Source organism: Pseudopipra pipra, chromosome W (assembly GCF_036250125.1).
Source record: "Pseudopipra pipra isolate bDixPip1 chromosome W, bDixPip1.hap1, whole genome shotgun sequence".
In the NCBI taxonomy this organism is placed as follows: Eukaryota; Metazoa; Chordata; class Aves; order Passeriformes; family Pipridae; genus Pseudopipra; species Pseudopipra pipra.
Window position 1 is genome coordinate 14,905,489 of NC_087580.1, and position 15,833 is coordinate 14,921,321.

Consider the following 15,833-nt stretch of genomic DNA (forward strand, 5'->3'; position numbering starts at 1 on the left):
GATGTCCTGGACACCACCTTAAGCACCTGATTTCTGGGTGGGTTTGTAGAGATTTGTCCCCAGGTGACAGTATTTACAGTGAGATTTGTCAGGTGTGCTCAGGTGACCCACTCAGATCCCAGGCAATTCTGCATCAAATTCATTCGGGTGACTCTAAGGAGCCCCACTCAGTCACAGCCCAGGGGCTCCTGAAGGCACCCCACGGGGCTCCTGCCTCTCCCAATCCCTTGTTGCTGACAAGCAAAGATTCCTGGGGGCAGGTGTGAAGAAAGGGAGGTCCAGGGGAGCAAGGGAAGTGAAGCCCACGGCAGAAGGGAACAAAGGTGAGGAAACAAGACACAATGCTCTACAACATTCAATATGACAAAGCACTAGAAAATCAACACCATGAAAGCCATCATCCCCTCCCTGTCCAAACCCACGGCCACATCAGTCTAGAAATATTTGATATCATTCTGATCTCAAACACCAAGCTGAAACATTTGAAATGAAAGAAAGAAGGGCAGAGAGACAGACTAAATGTACAGAGCAGCTTTTACACGAAGACTGAATGGGGTTCTTCGACCTAGAAATCAAATGGGAGACAGATGGGAGAGGTTTGGAGAGCATGAATGGCCTGGGAAATGGGAATAAGGGACAATTTGTCACGGTTTGTCATCCAACAGGAACCTGAGGGCCTGAAAATGTTTTTAGACAGAAATGACATGTATGTGTAGAGGACAACATAGAAAAGGGGTCTGTGGCAAGACAACAGAGAAGCAGCTTAGGGGACAGAGGTGAGCAAAAGACACATGACATTGGAGAGAGTTGGATGGAAAGCTCCCACGTCACAGACAGCACTGTCCAGGAACACAACTTCAGCCCTGCACATCCACACTGCAGTGGAGAATCAAGGTTCCTCCTTCCTCCACTCAGCAACTCCCAGCAAAACAGGATTCCAAAAATCTCGTCCCTGTTTGAGGGCTTTATCCTCTTTATCAAACCCCTAAACACTAACTAGTCTGCACTTTTCGTTGCGGTGAAGCTGGGACGGGGCGGTGCTGCTGGAGGGGAATTCAGGTGGCTGGGACAGTGGGGAGTGCTGGTAGAGGACTGGGGTGGGGGTGCAGGATGGAGGACACCATGCTGGCACCAGGGTCCCCCCAGGGATGGACCAGCACACAGCAACACAGCACATCCAGGACAGGGGCAGACTCAGCCTTGGCCCCTTCTCTGCTCACTTCTGAGCACTGAAACACATGGAGGCTTTGAAAGGAACAGTTCTACAAGTAGTTTGCAGAGCAAGTCTAACGTTATTCTGCTTAGAAAGGGCTCTGCTATTCGGAAGGACGCAGGGTGAGTGCACCTGCAGTGCCCAGCACTCACCTCTGTCACAGTGCACTGCCAGGGATGTGGAATGGTGCCCGGTCTGCAGCGGGTGATATTCCACTGTCACTTGCTTGGCTTCACCAACATCGAGGGTTCCCGTGGCTGGGCTGACAGTGAAAGGGCTGCAAGACCAAGGGAGAGATCAGGACTCTTGGGGGAGGTTTGGGGACGATATTTGCAGTCTAGTTCACTTCAGCTGACTTGTGCAAGGGAGGAGCAAAGCAACCACAGTCAGCAGAAGACAGACAGAACACACAGCATCAGAAACAGCTACTGACTCTCTTCGGAGGAGATGCAGCCCTCAGAAAATCCTGTTGGATGAAATGAACTCATCTCCCCCATACTCTGCATGGAGGCTCAAGGGTCCGACTGCCAGCAGTCCCAGCAGAGAATGGTTTGGGAAGAGCACAGAGAGGGTTAAGAGCTATTTGCATGCACAACTTGACACTGACTGCCTCAGGAATCTCTTTTCCAGTCCCTTCTAAACCTCATTCAAGAGATGCAAATGGCATCTCACCTGTCCTGTGAGATTACAGCCTAGGAATCAAGAAGGAGAATAAAGTCTTCCTTGAAGACCAGAGAATAATGAGTTTAATTTGCAGTGTGGTTGTTTGGGGTTGTTTTTCCCCTTGTAAACATCCTGGTTTAGCCTAAGAAAGGGCACCTTTTATCACATTTCAAGGAAAGCTACTGGAAGAAAAGGAGCAATGAAAACTCTGAAGGAGTGCAACTGCAGATTGGAGCAATACAGTGACCTGGACACAATACCCAAAAGGAGGGTCCTGTTTACAGCCTGAAGGATCCAATCCCAGCTAAATGAAGTGCCATTAAAGCAGCACATCAAGGGAGCTGAACAGGAGGTTTCTGTGTATTCCCCAGGGATGCAGTCTGGGATTCTGGAGTGTCATCCAGGCTGGTAACTATTTGCTTGGCCCACCAGAGAAACAAGGGAAATCATTAGGCAAATGTGTTGGTGCAGCTTGGATTTAACAGGAGCAATTTGGCTTTGTCACCAGGTAAACAGCTCTTGCCTGACAGACACAAAAATCAGAGCTTTAGTGCTTCAGGATAGCTCAGGTGAGAGGTGCTTCTGCCCAGTGGGTTTATTGGCTGACAGTGGGAGGCAGCCATTTCAGAAGGTGGTGGTGCTCAGGAGGGTGCAGACCAACCACTAACGTGTTCCAGCAGTCCCCAGGAAATCTGGGAGAGACAAAGCTCAGGGCTTGCATCCTGCTTAAAACACTAGAAGCAACAGCAGACCCCACACGTCCTGCCCCTTTCCAGCTGTGGCTGCAGTGCAGCAGCTCGGATGCTCTGGTTCCTTTGGGATACTCTTTCCCAACTCTGCCATCACCCAAAGGTGTTTTGCACTAAGACAGATGAGCTGCTTTACCTCTCAGTGCTGAGGCTGTAACAGGCTTCCAGGTTCCCGGTGTTGTGAACCAGCAGAGTCTTCTGGGTGCTGTGGTTGACTGGACACGACGAGAAGTCCAGCTGGTCAGGGAAGTCCAAGACTGGGCGGGCACCAATGGCTTGGATTGGCACAGAGACCTTTTCCCTTTCACTGCTGCAGACAAGCTGGTGGAAATGATCCTGCAGGAAAAGTAACTGGCACAGCATTGAGGACATTGAGTGCCATCCTCATGGCAGAAGAAATAGTGCTGTTTTCTATGACCCTTTGTGGGCATGAATTGACCTCTCCCACCCCAAAAACGACCATTAATTCATACTAATAAAGGCTGGAGAACAGAGCATGTGAAAAAGCATCATTTTTGCTCCATTCCAATGGGAAAGAATAAAGCTCTCTGGATCATCTTTTTGTTCCTCTGGTATTTTCCATATTTAAATCCCTTCCACTGAACCCAGAGGTGGCTAAACATCAACACCCCTCCCTGTCATTTCCCTGCTGTTCCATCTGCCTCTTCCCCCGTGAACGTTCAAGAACAGGCATGGAGGGAAAGCACAGCCCTCTAGGCCCAGCTGCAGGGCCTGGCAGCACCACGCCGTGCCAAGGTGTGACCAGCTCCAGGCTGCCTGCCCCCAGCCCAGAGCCGACCTCACAGCACGGGCTGGGCTATAACCAGTGTGCAACAAAGGCCCTGGCTTTAGAGAGAACGTTCCTCCAAACTCACCTTGCTCCCCTCAGGGGTGAAAAGGATGTTTATAGTGCAAAATGAGCCCGGTGGGATCTGATGGCACACACCATTGGGGCCGACCAACTTGAAATAAGGTGAGCTGTCCATGGTGACCTTCACCAGCTGAGTAACCTGCAGGAAAGACACAAAATGGTGATTTTGCCACTAATGGAAACAGGAGGAGGCCTGGGTGTGCCCTGGTGACAGCCTTCCTTGACCATTTTCCCAAAAGACTTTTAGCTCTGGAGGTACAAGCACAGGCTACACAAGGGTGAACTTGGATCCCTCTGCCCGGGCAAAGCAGCTCGGCCAGAGGCAGTAGGGCAGTGCCTGCTGGGAAGGAAGGTCAGGCACCAGCAGTATGGAGATAGAACACCTGAACCAAGTCATCCTCATTTCAACAAGCCCAGAGAATCTGCCTGCTTCTGCCTGCACACAGCCACGCAGCCCTGTTCCAGAGGGAGAATGTGCTACCTGAAGGCAAACCAGCACATTGTCCTGGGGGAAGGAAGAAATTCCCTTCTAACAGACTGAGGTGGAGTGGGGAAGTCCAGCTGTGGGGAGACAGTCCTATGGGCACACCAGCAGAGGAGACCAGACCCTTGGCCTTCCTGGGAAACTGAAGAGAAAAGGAGGAACACAGCAAGACAAAGAGACAAGCCCCGACACAAGGAGATGGCAAAGAGAATTGAAATGGGCTGTAAAGAAGCAAGGGAGAAGCACAAGACACTGCCAGGAAAGGCTGGTGCAGAAGATGGGAGCAGTCAGCTTGCCAGAGTGAGGGAAAGCCAGACGGCCCTGCAGGCTGGGCCTGTCAACTCTGGGCTTGAAAGGTTATTTTTTGCCTGGAGAAACATGAGCAGCACCGACTGACAGTGTGGTTTCATTATTAAAAGCCAGTCTCAGCTCTCCAGGAGCTCTTGCTGCCTGGTGATTGTGGCCAGGCAGCTGCCAGTGCAGGCAAGCCAGACTGCTGGGCATTCCTGCAGCCACCCTGCTGCCAGTTTCTGCCCTCAGGAGAACACAGGCACAGGGACAGCAAACAGGCATTTGCTAGCACAGGGTATCAACCCCTGAGCACCAAATCCCATCTCACAACCTCTAAACCAGGTGATTTGGACTCCCTGCTGTCTATTCCCACCAGCTTGCTCTTGGCACAAGAGTCATTTGAGAAACTGTTTCCTTGACTGAAATTCAAAAGGTCTCAGTTTTCCTCTTTACAGGGCAACACAATTGCTGACATTTTTCAACTTCTTCCTTCTCAGCTTTCGTGGGCAATTGCAAAACAATCACACTTGGTTCAAGTGAAGGTGGAAACCCTCAAGAGCCCATTGCTCTGGATGTCAGATACCACCAAGGCACGGCCAAAATCAGGGGAGAATCCTCAGCACGGGAAAATTCCCACCATCTTGCAAATCCAAGGTGGTGAATCTGGATGGGCCACAGCTGATACTCTGCTGTAAACCATGGGGGTTACACCACTCTCCTCTTCTTCTAGCACAGTGTTAAAGCTCCACATCCCAGCACTTACCTTGTCTCTATTCCTCAGAAGCAGGGCCGTTTCACAGACCTTGCCAAGGACATAGTTCTGAAACACCAGCTCGGATGGGACAGGCTCAAGCAAGGTCTTGTTCCGGTCAGGGGATGAGAACTGGAGAGGCGAGAGAGAGCAGGGAGAGGTTCAGCTGCTGGGAGGAAGGTTCGTGAACGACTCTCCTCTCTTGATCCCTGGTGAAGGACAGGCTCTTGGTGACTAGGTCTGCCCAGCTGCCACTGGGGGAACAGTAGCTCACCCACCTCTGCTCTGAGCTGATCAAAATCTGCTGGACCACACCAAGCAGGCTCAAGCTGAGCAGCTCTTTTGGCAGGAGTTTCTCCAGCTTTCCTTCTCCAAAATGCCAGGCAGCGCTTACCTCCAGCACAGCCCTGTGCTAATGGGGTCCCAGAGCTCTGGGCACTAACTGAGCACTCAAGCAGTAAGTGAAACTCAAGAATTTACATCAGACTCCATAGGAAACAATTTTTGGGTGACCTTTACTCTGAGGCAGGGAGACTGAGGCCCACACAACTCCAGACTCTAGAGCTTAGACACCAGTAAGAAGAGAACAGCACAGAGAAGGTTAAGGGCAAAAAGAAAGTACCACAGTAGATAGGAATAGGACAAATAAGGTGAGTGCTGCATGAGGATAAGGTTCAGCTCTTTTCTCAGCAGTGCTGGAGTTGTGTTAGACTGGGAGTAATTCCCTCAGGCCCTCAGCCTTCAAAGGCCAGCACTGCCACTGTGCAGGGAATCCTATGACCCCCAGCATTTGCCAGTGACAACACCAAAGCAAGAGGTGGCTCTTTCAGTGGGACAATGGAAAATGGCAAGCTCGTGCCCTTGTGTCCTGCCCCAGCCTTCCCCCGCTATTGTGCCTTCGCCATGGTAGCTAAACTCCAGCAAACCCCACCAGCTTCAGCAGAAATTATTTGTGTTGGCTTAGCACAGGTCAGGACTCCAGCATCTCACTAGGAGAACACGTTTTGCCTTTGCCCCAGCAGAAGGAACTCCACCACCACCAGCAGTTTGCAACGACAACAGGACCCGGACACTGAGGGGTTTCAATGAGCTGGAGGCAAGGCACGCAGCCTCTTCAAGTGTCACATCAAACAGCAAGGAAAAGGGCAGGAAAAGGCTACCTTGGAACTGGAGTTCTCACTCGTGCCTGGGGGCCGGACAGTCTTGGGCAGCTTTGTCTCCTGAGGGCTGTCCGGCTTCTTCCTGAGCCTGAGACCAACCTCCCTGAAGTCAAAGATGGTCAGCTGGAAGGCAAAAAAACCAGCAAGAGCCTCAGAAATGCCCTTGTTTAGAAAGGCTTTTCTTGTTCAAGTGGCTCTAATGAATCCTTTGTGATCACAGCCACCAGGACAGTCCTGGAAGTCCTGGACCTGCTGAAGTATTAAACATCACAAAATTAATGGTATAGAGCAGAACACACTTGCTCAGCCACGCTGTCATCCTGATTATCCTCTCTATGCCCTTGGGGGCATTTTTGGAGCCAATTTACACCTCTAATATTTTTTTCTCTCCTGGAGAGAGAACTGATTCTGCTTGCACATTGTAATCCTTTCAGAAGAACTTTTCCCCCTAGTTTTCCTCACTTGTTGTTATTAATTTTTTCCTCTTAAGTTTAAAAATTAAAACCTTTGCTCTGAAAGAGAGCGAAGGAAGAATGAAGAAGCTTCAAACCAAGGAGAAAAACCTTAAAATCCGAATTTCTGTGAACAGCAGAACAAGTCTCCTCCCGCTGCATTAATGCCGCCTCACGAAACGGCGATGGCCTCTGCAGGCAGCTGCCTAAAAACACCCACGGCTCCTCGGGAACACAGACATGCAATTGTTATCTTTTTTTTTCCCCTAAAGCTTTCATTTTTCTCTTTACATTCAGCCCCTCGGTGACTCCCGAGAGCCCTCTGCAAAGCCAGAAACTGACTTTTGGAGGAGCTTTTGGACACCTCTGGCAATGGAGCGGCGCTACGCAAATTGCGTAAGGGGGCCAGCAATCCTGCGGCGCTACGCAAACAGCGTAAGGAGGGCGCCGGTAATGGCAATGGGGGAGTTACGTCAGTTGCGTAAAGCTACGCAAGTGGCACAAGGGCCCTGCCCTCAGCACTACGCAAGTGGCGGGAGGGCCATGGTGGCTTCCTAAGGGCTCGCGGACCTTTCCCACTTCATCCCAGTCCTCTCCAAAGGGCTCCCATTATGTCCCAGTCCCTCCCAGTCCATCCCAGTCCCCTCCTAACGCCGCTGCCCTCAGCGCTACGCAAACGGCGTAATGGGCGCTGCCGTTGCCCACAGCCCTACGCAAACGGCCTAAGGGGGCGCCGGTAACGGCAAGAGAGGGGCGCTACGTAAACTGCGTTAAGCTACGCAAATGGCGTAAGCGCCCTGCCCTCAGCGCTACGCAAATGGCGGAGAGCCCCGGTTCCTTCCTCGGGGCTCCCAGTTTATCCCAGTACCTCCCAGTCCTTTCCTAAGGGCTCCCAGTTCATCCCAGCTATCGCCGCCTTCTCGCGCTTCCAGAATTTTCTCCCTCCGCTTCCCAACTATAAAAGGGACTTTCTGTGCTGAACACCGAGCCGGGAGCACTGACGGGCTCGGCACAGGGGCCCTGTGGTATTTGATTTCTCTACAGTTCATGTTTTTATAATGAAGGGAGAAGGGTTAATAATCTGTCACAAAGGACTGGAGCTCTCAGAGCCAATTAGTCCTCCAGTGAACCATTTAGCTGCTGAAATGAATCCAGTCTCAGGCACGCAATGAGCAGGATTCGAGACAGAAAAGCCTGTGTGGGTACGCGGGGCATTGAGCTCCTGCAGATTTGTCCACAGGTGCAACTTGGTACATTTTAGTACTGAGTGCTTTTGATACACGAACTGGCCACCGAAACTCTCTTGGGTCATAACGTGCAAAGGTGGGACAGCTTTATCCAGAACACGTAGACCACACAATTTCTCAAAGCTGGATCAGAATCTGTGCCAGCCTGTGGTGGAACCATGAAAGCCACCCCCAGGAGTTGCATTTCCCATTCGGATATCAGGTGGGGACAAGTCCTTGCCACAGGAATGGAAAATCCATGGTGGGCTGGGAAGGGCCAAGATGCTGCCCTGGCAGAGAAGGAGGGATGTGCCACTGCAACATCTCCCAGCAATGCTGCTGTGGGTGGAAAAACACCATTAAGGTGGGACAAAGTCTAGGAAAGCAATGGCAGAGTCTGTCTCCCTCTAAATGTGATGTCTCCATCATCCAGACCCAAAGCCATGCTTTGGACCTCCCTGCACCAGTCTTGGTTTTCCAGCTCCTTAACTGCATCAGAACAAGACCAAAAAAATTACTTCTTTTTATATTCTTGTAGTGGGTTGACCCTGGCCAGACACCAGGTACCCAATAAAGCCACTCTCACTCTCCTTCTGCAACTGGACAGAGGACAGAGAAAAAAAACAGCTAAGAATTCCTGAGTAGAGATAAGAGCTGGGAGAGGTCAGTGACTGATCACCTTCACGGGCAAAACAAGACTCCAAGTGGGGATAGTACTTATATTTATTACTAACAGGATAAGAGCCAAAGAGTGAGAAATAAAACAGTCTTAAAAACACCTTCCCCCACTTTCCTTCCATGTTCTCCCTCCTCCCCCCCAGCAGGGAGATGGGAGGGGATGGGAATGGGGGTCACGGTCAGTTGTTGTTTCTGCCACTGCTCAGGGAGAGGAGTTGGAGTCCTTCCCCTGCTCCCGTGGGGTCCCTCCCAGAGCAGTACCCCCAGCCCTCCTGGAGCAGACAAGCTCAGCCAAGCCCACCCTGGACACCCATTGCCAGGCCCAGGGGCACCAGCTGCCAGGATCACAAGGGTGCGTTGCCTTTTACCTGTGCCCGGGACTGCACAGCCATCACATTCCCATCTGGTTCTGCTGTCTCCAGGCCAGAGCAGTGTCTGTGGGTGCCCTCGGCAGCACAGGAGGAGCACAGGAGCAGTTCCCAGGGCCTGGGGAAGCAAAGGAGTTCATGGAGGTGCTGAGCTCTTCTCCTGGGTCCTTCTGCTTCAAGCCCTGCAGAGCCCTGGGGTGCAGCTTTGGCAACTTACCCCTCCTTTTCTGCCTCCTGCCTGCCTCCTGGACAAAGGAGGCAGTGCCTGTGTGTCTCTTCTAGCTCGGCCAATGCATTAAAGCCCTCCCATGATGGTGGTCTGATGGGAAAAGAAAACTGATGAGCTCCCTCTGTCCTGGAATCGGGCAGGTGCAGGGTGTCCCTGCCTTCCCACTGTGCCATCACAGCAGGGGATGGTGGCCCCGCTCTGGCCACAGATGCAGCAGCTCTGGAAAGAGCAGAGCAGCCCCATCAGCAGCAGCCTCAGGGCCTCCTCCTTGTCCCAGAACTGGTTGGAAGGGCTGGGCTTTCTTGCTTGGGGTCTGGGCTGAGCTCCAGCATACCTTGCCTGGCCCAAATCTCCCTGCTCGTCAGGCTCTCACCTGCTGAGCCGCCTGGGAGACTATATCTGGGATCTCCCTTGCGCCAATATTCCAGTCTTCTAGTCGCTGAACCGGGATGTCAGGAGAGTTGCTGACAAAAAACTGCAGGAAAAGGACACTCACTGATGAGGAGAGAGTGGCAGGGACTGCCTGTCAAAAAGTGGAGGGAGCCTGCAGAGCAACTCACCAGGCAGAGCTTGTGGACACAGAGCCCATTTATCAGGAGTTTTTCCGCACAAGATGTCCGGGTCAGCCTCTGATCGCTGGCACAGCACGCATGCTGGAGGGAGAGAGACAATGGCCCCGGGCATGGCACCTGTGCTGCCCACCCTGACAGCCCCTCTGCCAGGCTGCGGGAGGGGCACTTTGCTCTCACCTGGCTCTATCCCTTTGGGGGCCTCCTCCTCTCTGTCCGACATGGGACATGTCAGTGGTGGGTCCCTGTCTCACCGTCTGAGCGGTGAGTGGAGCTCCCAGCACTGGGTGCTCTAACACGGCTCCTGTCACGGCGACTTCTGAATGTTCTGCATGAGTTGCGGGTCCGACGCTGCTGGCGGGAGTGGTGTTGCCTTTGGCAAGTCCTGGCTGCTGTTTCCCTTGGGTTTCGCCTCCCAGCACTCGGTGCTGGCGTGCACTTCCTGTCATGGGGACTTCTGGACCGGCCTGATGGATTTGGGGTCTGACGTTGCAGGCGGGAGCGGTTTCGCCTGCGGGATGTCCTTGAGTGTCTCTGCCTGGGCCTGCGCCTCCCAGGACTTGGTGCTGGCACATGGCTCCTGTCCTGGGGACTTCTGGACCAAAGGTGTGGAATTTGGGCCCGACGTTGCCGGCGGGAGTGGTTTTGCTGTTGGTCAGGCCCCCGACTGCTGGAGCAGCTGCTGTCCTCAGTTTCTGGGAAGCTGCTGTGGGATGACCCCGATGTTACCTGACTGTCAGGGCTGGAGCTGCTCGTCTCCTGTGAGGGGGATTCCAGAGTCTCCTCCGATGTTGCCTGTTGGTTGCTATGGAGTTTGCTCGTACTGGGGGTGATGGTCTCGTATTCTGTCGAGTCGTCAGAAGATTCCCTCATGAGCGCAACATGCTCTGGGTCTTAACTGGAGGCTGTAAGGGGAAGCAGGAGGGACAAGATTTTTCCAGACCCAGGACAAGATAGGTCAGAGAGGTGCCCCCAGCCCTCCTGGAGCAGACAAGCTCAGCCAAGCCAACCCTGGACACCCATTGCCAGGCCCATGGGCACCAGCTGCCAGGATCACCAGGGTGCTTTGCCTTTTACCTGTGCCTGGGACTGCACAGCCATCACATTCCCATCTGGTTCTGCTGTCCCCAGGCCAGAGCAGTGTCTGTGGGTGCCCTCGGCAGCACAGGAGGAGCACAGGAGCAGTTCCCAGGGCCTGGGGAAGCAAAGGAGTTCATGGAGGTGCTGAGCTCTTCTCCTGGGTCCTTCTGCTTCAAGCCCTGCAGAGCCCTGGGGTGCAGCTTTGGCAACTTACCCCTCCTTTTCTGCCTCCTGCCTGCCTCCTGGACAAAGGCACTCACTGGCATCCCAGTGCCTGTGTCTCTCTTCTAGCTCGGCCAATGCATTAAAGCCCTCCCATGATGGTGGCCTGATGGGAAAAGAAAACTGATGAGCTCCCTCTGTCCTGGAATCGGGCAGGTGCAGGGTGTTCCTGCCTTCCCCCTGTGCTGCAGCCACAGCCACCTCGCTGTCCCTCCTCTTCCTTCTCCTCTCGTGGTCAGCAAACACTGGCACTTCTGCGGTGCCTCCCTACCTGCTCACCTCCTACCTTCTTCTCTTTGGGTTGCAGCCTCATGCTGGGAGGGTCCAAAAGGAACGTCTCTCTTTGTCAAGGTCTCCCGCTTCCCCCCAGCAAATGCGTGCCGGGCAGCATTTGTTCTTAGTGTCCTCACGTGTCTAGGCGGGAGGGGGATGACGGCGGAAGCGGCTGCTGCTTTGAGGCTTGTGGTCTAAGTGTCCCCGTGTGTCTCGGTGGGGTGGCAGTGGAAGCGGCCACCAGTTGGAGGTTTTTGTTCTAAGTGTCCTCGCATGTCTCAGCGGGAGCGGGGTGACGGCGGAAGTGGCCGCCACTTTAAGGCTTTGGTTCTAAGTTTTCTCGCGTCTCGGTGGGAAGGGATGACGGCAGAAACGGCTGCCGCTTTAAGGCTTTTGGTCTAAGTGTCCTCGCGTGTCCAGACAGGAGGGGGATGACGGCGGAAGCGGCTGCTGCTTTAAGGCTTGTGGTCTGAGTGTCCCCGTGTGTCTCGGCGGGGCGGGGTGGCGGTGGAAGCGGCCACGAGTTGGAGGTTTTGGTTCTAAGTGTCCTCACGTGTCTAGACGGGAGCGGGGTGACGGCGGAAGTGGCCGCTGCTCTAAGGCTTTGGCTCTAAGTGTAACCCCGTGCTCCAGAACTGCTGCACTCAGCTGCTTTCCTGCTCCCTCAGGGGTCCATGGCAGCACAGACAGGCAGTTACAGCAAACTCCCTGGTGACCTAAGAACTTCCTGCACTTCTGAAAACAGAATCCATTTTCAAACACGCAACTGGAGAGGCCAATGGTACTCTATTTGAACAATAATATAAAGAATAATTTGCTTACTGTCTAACAAGATTACAACTTAGAAATTAAGAAACTTCAGGTGGAAGTGTGGAAAAGGAAAAGAAACAACTTTTTATTAACAAAATCTAAATAAGCAACAAATGGTGCAATCAAAAACTTTCAGAACAAACACAAAGACCCAATTCCCCAGGTGTGCTGGGAGAAACCTGTGGCAATCCAGGGAGGGGGGAGAGAAGGCAGGACTGTCCTGGCAGTTCAACAGCTGCTCACAGCCAGCAAAGAAGTCCCTTTTTCCCCATAGGCAGTCTTGGAAGCAGAATGCCTCGCTCTGAGATGGGTCGGTCTCTCTCTCTCAGTCGTTCTCCGCAAGGTGTCCTGTGAGGAGAAAAACTTCCCCTCAGGAAAAGGGAAAGAGGTGGCCAAAAACCAGGTCCCCGACCAAACCCAAAAGGACTCCCCCAGCTCTCCCTGCGGCCACAAACTGCCCCGGGAGATCTCCCTCTCTCCCCGCTCCTGCATGTGCGGCCCCGCTGTGCCCCCACCCCATCCCCAACAACAGGGGCAAGTGCCGGATTCTGCCCTGGGATGGGGCAACCCCGCATGGACGGACAGACTGGGAAGGAGAGGCTGGAAAGCAGCGCTGGGAAAGGGCCCTGGGGGTGCTGGTGGGTGGCCAGTTGGTCCTGAGTCAGCAGTGCCCTGGCAGCCAGGAGGGCCAAGCCTGTCCTGGTGGCATCAGGCCCAGCATGGCCGGCCGGGCCAGGGAGGGGATTGTCCCGCTCTGCTCTGCCCTGGGGCGACCTCACCTGCACCACTGGGGCAGTCTGGGGGGGCACAATGGAAGGGAGAGATTGAGCCATTAGAGAGTGTCCAAAGGAGGGCAGCGAGGATGGGGAAGGGCCCTGGGGGGAAGGCGTGTGAGGACACTGAGGGCACTTGGTGTGTTCAGCTGGAGAAGAGGAGACTGAGGGGAGACCTCACTGCAGGTCCAGCTTTCTGGGGAGGGGCAGAGGAGGGGCAGGCCCTGAGCTCTGCTCTGTGTGGACCAGGGACAGGTCTGAGGGAATGGCCTGGAGTTGTGTCAGGGGAGGTTTAGGTTGGATCTTAGAAAAGGATTCTTCCCCCAGAGGGTGGTTGGGCACTGAACAGGCTCCCCAGGGCAGCGGGCACAGCACCAAGGCTGGCAGAGCTCAAGAAGTGTTTGCATGATCCTCTCAGGCTCATGGTGTGACCCTTGGGGATGGGCCTGTGCAGGGGAAGAAATTTAACTGGACTCCCCCTGAAACTAGCAAACCCTTTAGGGGCTCTCACAGAAACATCCCACAGTCCATTTGCCACCTGGAACCAGTGACTCTGAGTTCCTGCTTCCCCAGCCCCAGGGATGGTCTCCTTGTCTGCTCATTCCTCCACACTCTCTTCTCAGTGATGGCATCTTAACCAGACAAGCCCCTGGGAATAATTTACTTCTAAGTCTTCAATTCTTTTGTGGTTAATTAGATAGATCTCAGAAGTGCATTCAAAGTGAATATCTTATATTAATAAAACCATTAAAAAAGATGGTTTTTTTGTGTCCTGTTTACTTTTTTCCTGTTTTAACATTGATATCAGCAATCCCCAGTCGATATTGATCCCAAGCACCTCCTAATTCAGTCTGAATACATCAGAAAATCAGGACCCTTTTATGTCTGACAATCCATCAGACTTTATCCCTATCCCCACCCCACCATTCCCTCATCAAACCCCTGGCACTCAAAGCAGCCTTGGGCAAATCTGAGCTCCCTCCACTCAAGGCTGGACCTGCAGGTTTCAGCTCCTTGGCACCAACTCCCACCTGCTTGGCTTGGAGAAAGAGCTGCCTGAGACACAGAGGGATGTTCATTTATTGCCAGCAAACAAAACCAGAGGAAGGCACAGCTCAATAAAACCCAGAAGTCCTTCCCCTGCTGTATATTAGGTCCACATTGCCTCCAATGAAGTCCACTTTGCACAGTAGATAGTCTTAGACCAATGGCAAACCCCTTCTGTGTCAAGCACAGAGCCCAAGGTCCCCCCAACACTCCCTGCCCCGCATTCTGTCCATATTTGCCCTTTGCACATAGGGAGTCACACACTGAAGTCACAAGATCCCTCAGTCCACAGAGGGAGGAAAAGAGACAGTGAAAGAATTTCTGTGTTGTGCAGAGCTAAATCTGCACTCATCCCAATATTCTGGGCTTACAGGACCTGTATCAAACACATTCTGCAGCATCTCTTCACTGGGCAAACATCTGTGGGGATGGCCAGGCCCAAGGAGTGGTGGGCAATGGAGTTCCATCCAGGGGTGTTCCCAGGGCTCAGCACTGGGCTCAGGGCACTTCAATCTCTTTCTCAATGATCTGCACAAGGGCATCGAGTGCAGCCTCAGGCAGTTCCCAGGGGACACCAAGCTGGGGGGAGTGTTGATGTGCTGGAGGGCAGGAAGGCTCTGCACAGGGATCTGGACAGGCTGGATCCATGGGCCCAGGCCACTTGGAGGAGGTTCAACAAGGCCAAGTGCCGGGTCCTGCCCTGGGGTCACAACCACCCCAAAGCCCTGACCATGCCCTGCAACTGCTCCCCACAGCCTGTCCTGTGTCCTTAATCCCTCCATTTCCAAGGACTCCGTGGGACAAGGGAGCTCTGTGCTCTGGGTACGGAGGGAGCTCCAAGTGCCACTGGAGTGGGAACCACAACTCCTCAGGTTTGTGTTCTTTGGGAGGTCTGGAACTGGTGAGACTTAGAGACACAGAAAGTTTCTCTTCATTGCCCACAAACAAAATTTAAACACGATACAATTTATAAACATCCCAGCTCTTTCCTCAGTTTTCCTCAGCCGCAGTGACCTGGAGGATGCCCGTCCTTGATGTGCTGGTCCCACAGCCCAGGGTGCTCCTGGCCTCCCCTGGTGCCAGGGCACACGGCTGCCTCCTGCCCAGCTCCCTGCCCACCCACAGCTTCTGACAGGGCTGCTCCCAGCCAGGCAGCTCCAGCTGTGCCATGGCCAGGCTGAGTCCCCTGCAGGGGCAGACACTGCCATTTGTCCCTTGGGGATTTCAGCAGGTTCCTGCCCAGACGTGTTCTCCTCCTCCCTGAAGCCCTTCCCCGAGCACAGAGGCCTGAGAGACCCTTCCAGGAAAGACTCAGGCAGAGAAGCCAGGGAGTCCCTGAGCACCACATCAGTGTCTGCTGGAATTCAACCCCCCTCCCCATTGCACAGCAGCCCTGCCTTTCCCTCCTGCAGCCTTGGTGTCCAACACAGCCCTTGAGGCTCTTTGGGCTCTGGACTTTTCCTGCAGCCCCCAACTGCAGGGGAGCTTTGCCTTCCCCACAGTCCCCCTGCCCAGCCCAGACCATGCCCAGCAATCCCTTGTCTGTCCCTGCCTTGCTGTCCCCCCCTGGCAGTGGCTCCGTGGCCCCTTTGTGCCCCGCTGCCTCCCAGCTGGTCCCACAGCCCCCTGGGCAGGCCCAGCCCAGCACAGGAGCACTCAGGGTGGGGAAGGGCCCCTCTGTCGGGATGCCCAGGGCAGTCCTTGGCCTTGGGCACCCGGGGCCTTCCTGTTCAGCCCCTCTCCAAGCTCCTGGACAGGCCGTGTCCCCTGTGGGGCCTCACAGCCAGCCCTGCTCCAGGCTCTGCCGGGCTCTGGGCCAGCAGAGAGGCCGGGCAGGGCTGGCCATGGCCCTGGCACAGGCCCTGAGCCCAGCAGGAGGATGGAGGGGGGCCCAGCAAAACTCACCCCTAACCCTGGGCTGAGC

The 15,833-nt window shown here is 54.1% G+C and overlaps 2 protein-coding genes across 2 annotated transcripts in view; one reads left to right on the top strand and one right to left on the bottom strand.

Moving 5' to 3' along the window:
* Window positions 1–15,833, top strand: part of LOC135404871 (hydrocephalus-inducing protein homolog) — a 271,661-nt gene that overhangs the window by 232,385 nt on the left and 23,443 nt on the right. The window lies entirely within an intron of this gene.
* Window positions 986–6,895, bottom strand: LOC135406318 (hydrocephalus-inducing protein homolog). The gene is made up of 7 exons (XM_064640730.1): window positions 6,746–6,895; window positions 6,183–6,305; window positions 5,035–5,154; window positions 3,501–3,635; window positions 2,762–2,976; window positions 1,366–1,490; window positions 986–1,092 (listed from the first exon to the last, which is right to left on the bottom strand). The coding sequence occupies exons 1-7, from the start codon at window positions 6,794–6,796 to the stop codon at window positions 986–988; spliced, it is 876 nt and encodes a 291-aa protein (XP_064496800.1). The 5' UTR covers window positions 6,797–6,895.

Bases quoted from the DNA above. Each gene is read 5' to 3' on its own strand.
- LOC135406318 (XM_064640730.1), bottom strand. From the start codon at position 6,796: ATGCAGCGGGAGGAGACTTGTTCTGCTGTTCACAGAAATTCGGATTTT. The intron at 2,977-3,500 runs GTGAGTTTGGAG...ATGCTGTGCCAG, and splicing joins TCACCCCTGAGGGGAGCAAG to TTACTTTTCCTGCAGGATCA. The intron at 1,491-2,761 runs GTAAAGCAGCTC...TTGGTCTTGCAG, and splicing joins TACAGCCTCAGCACTGAGAG to CCCTTTCACTGTCAGCCCAG.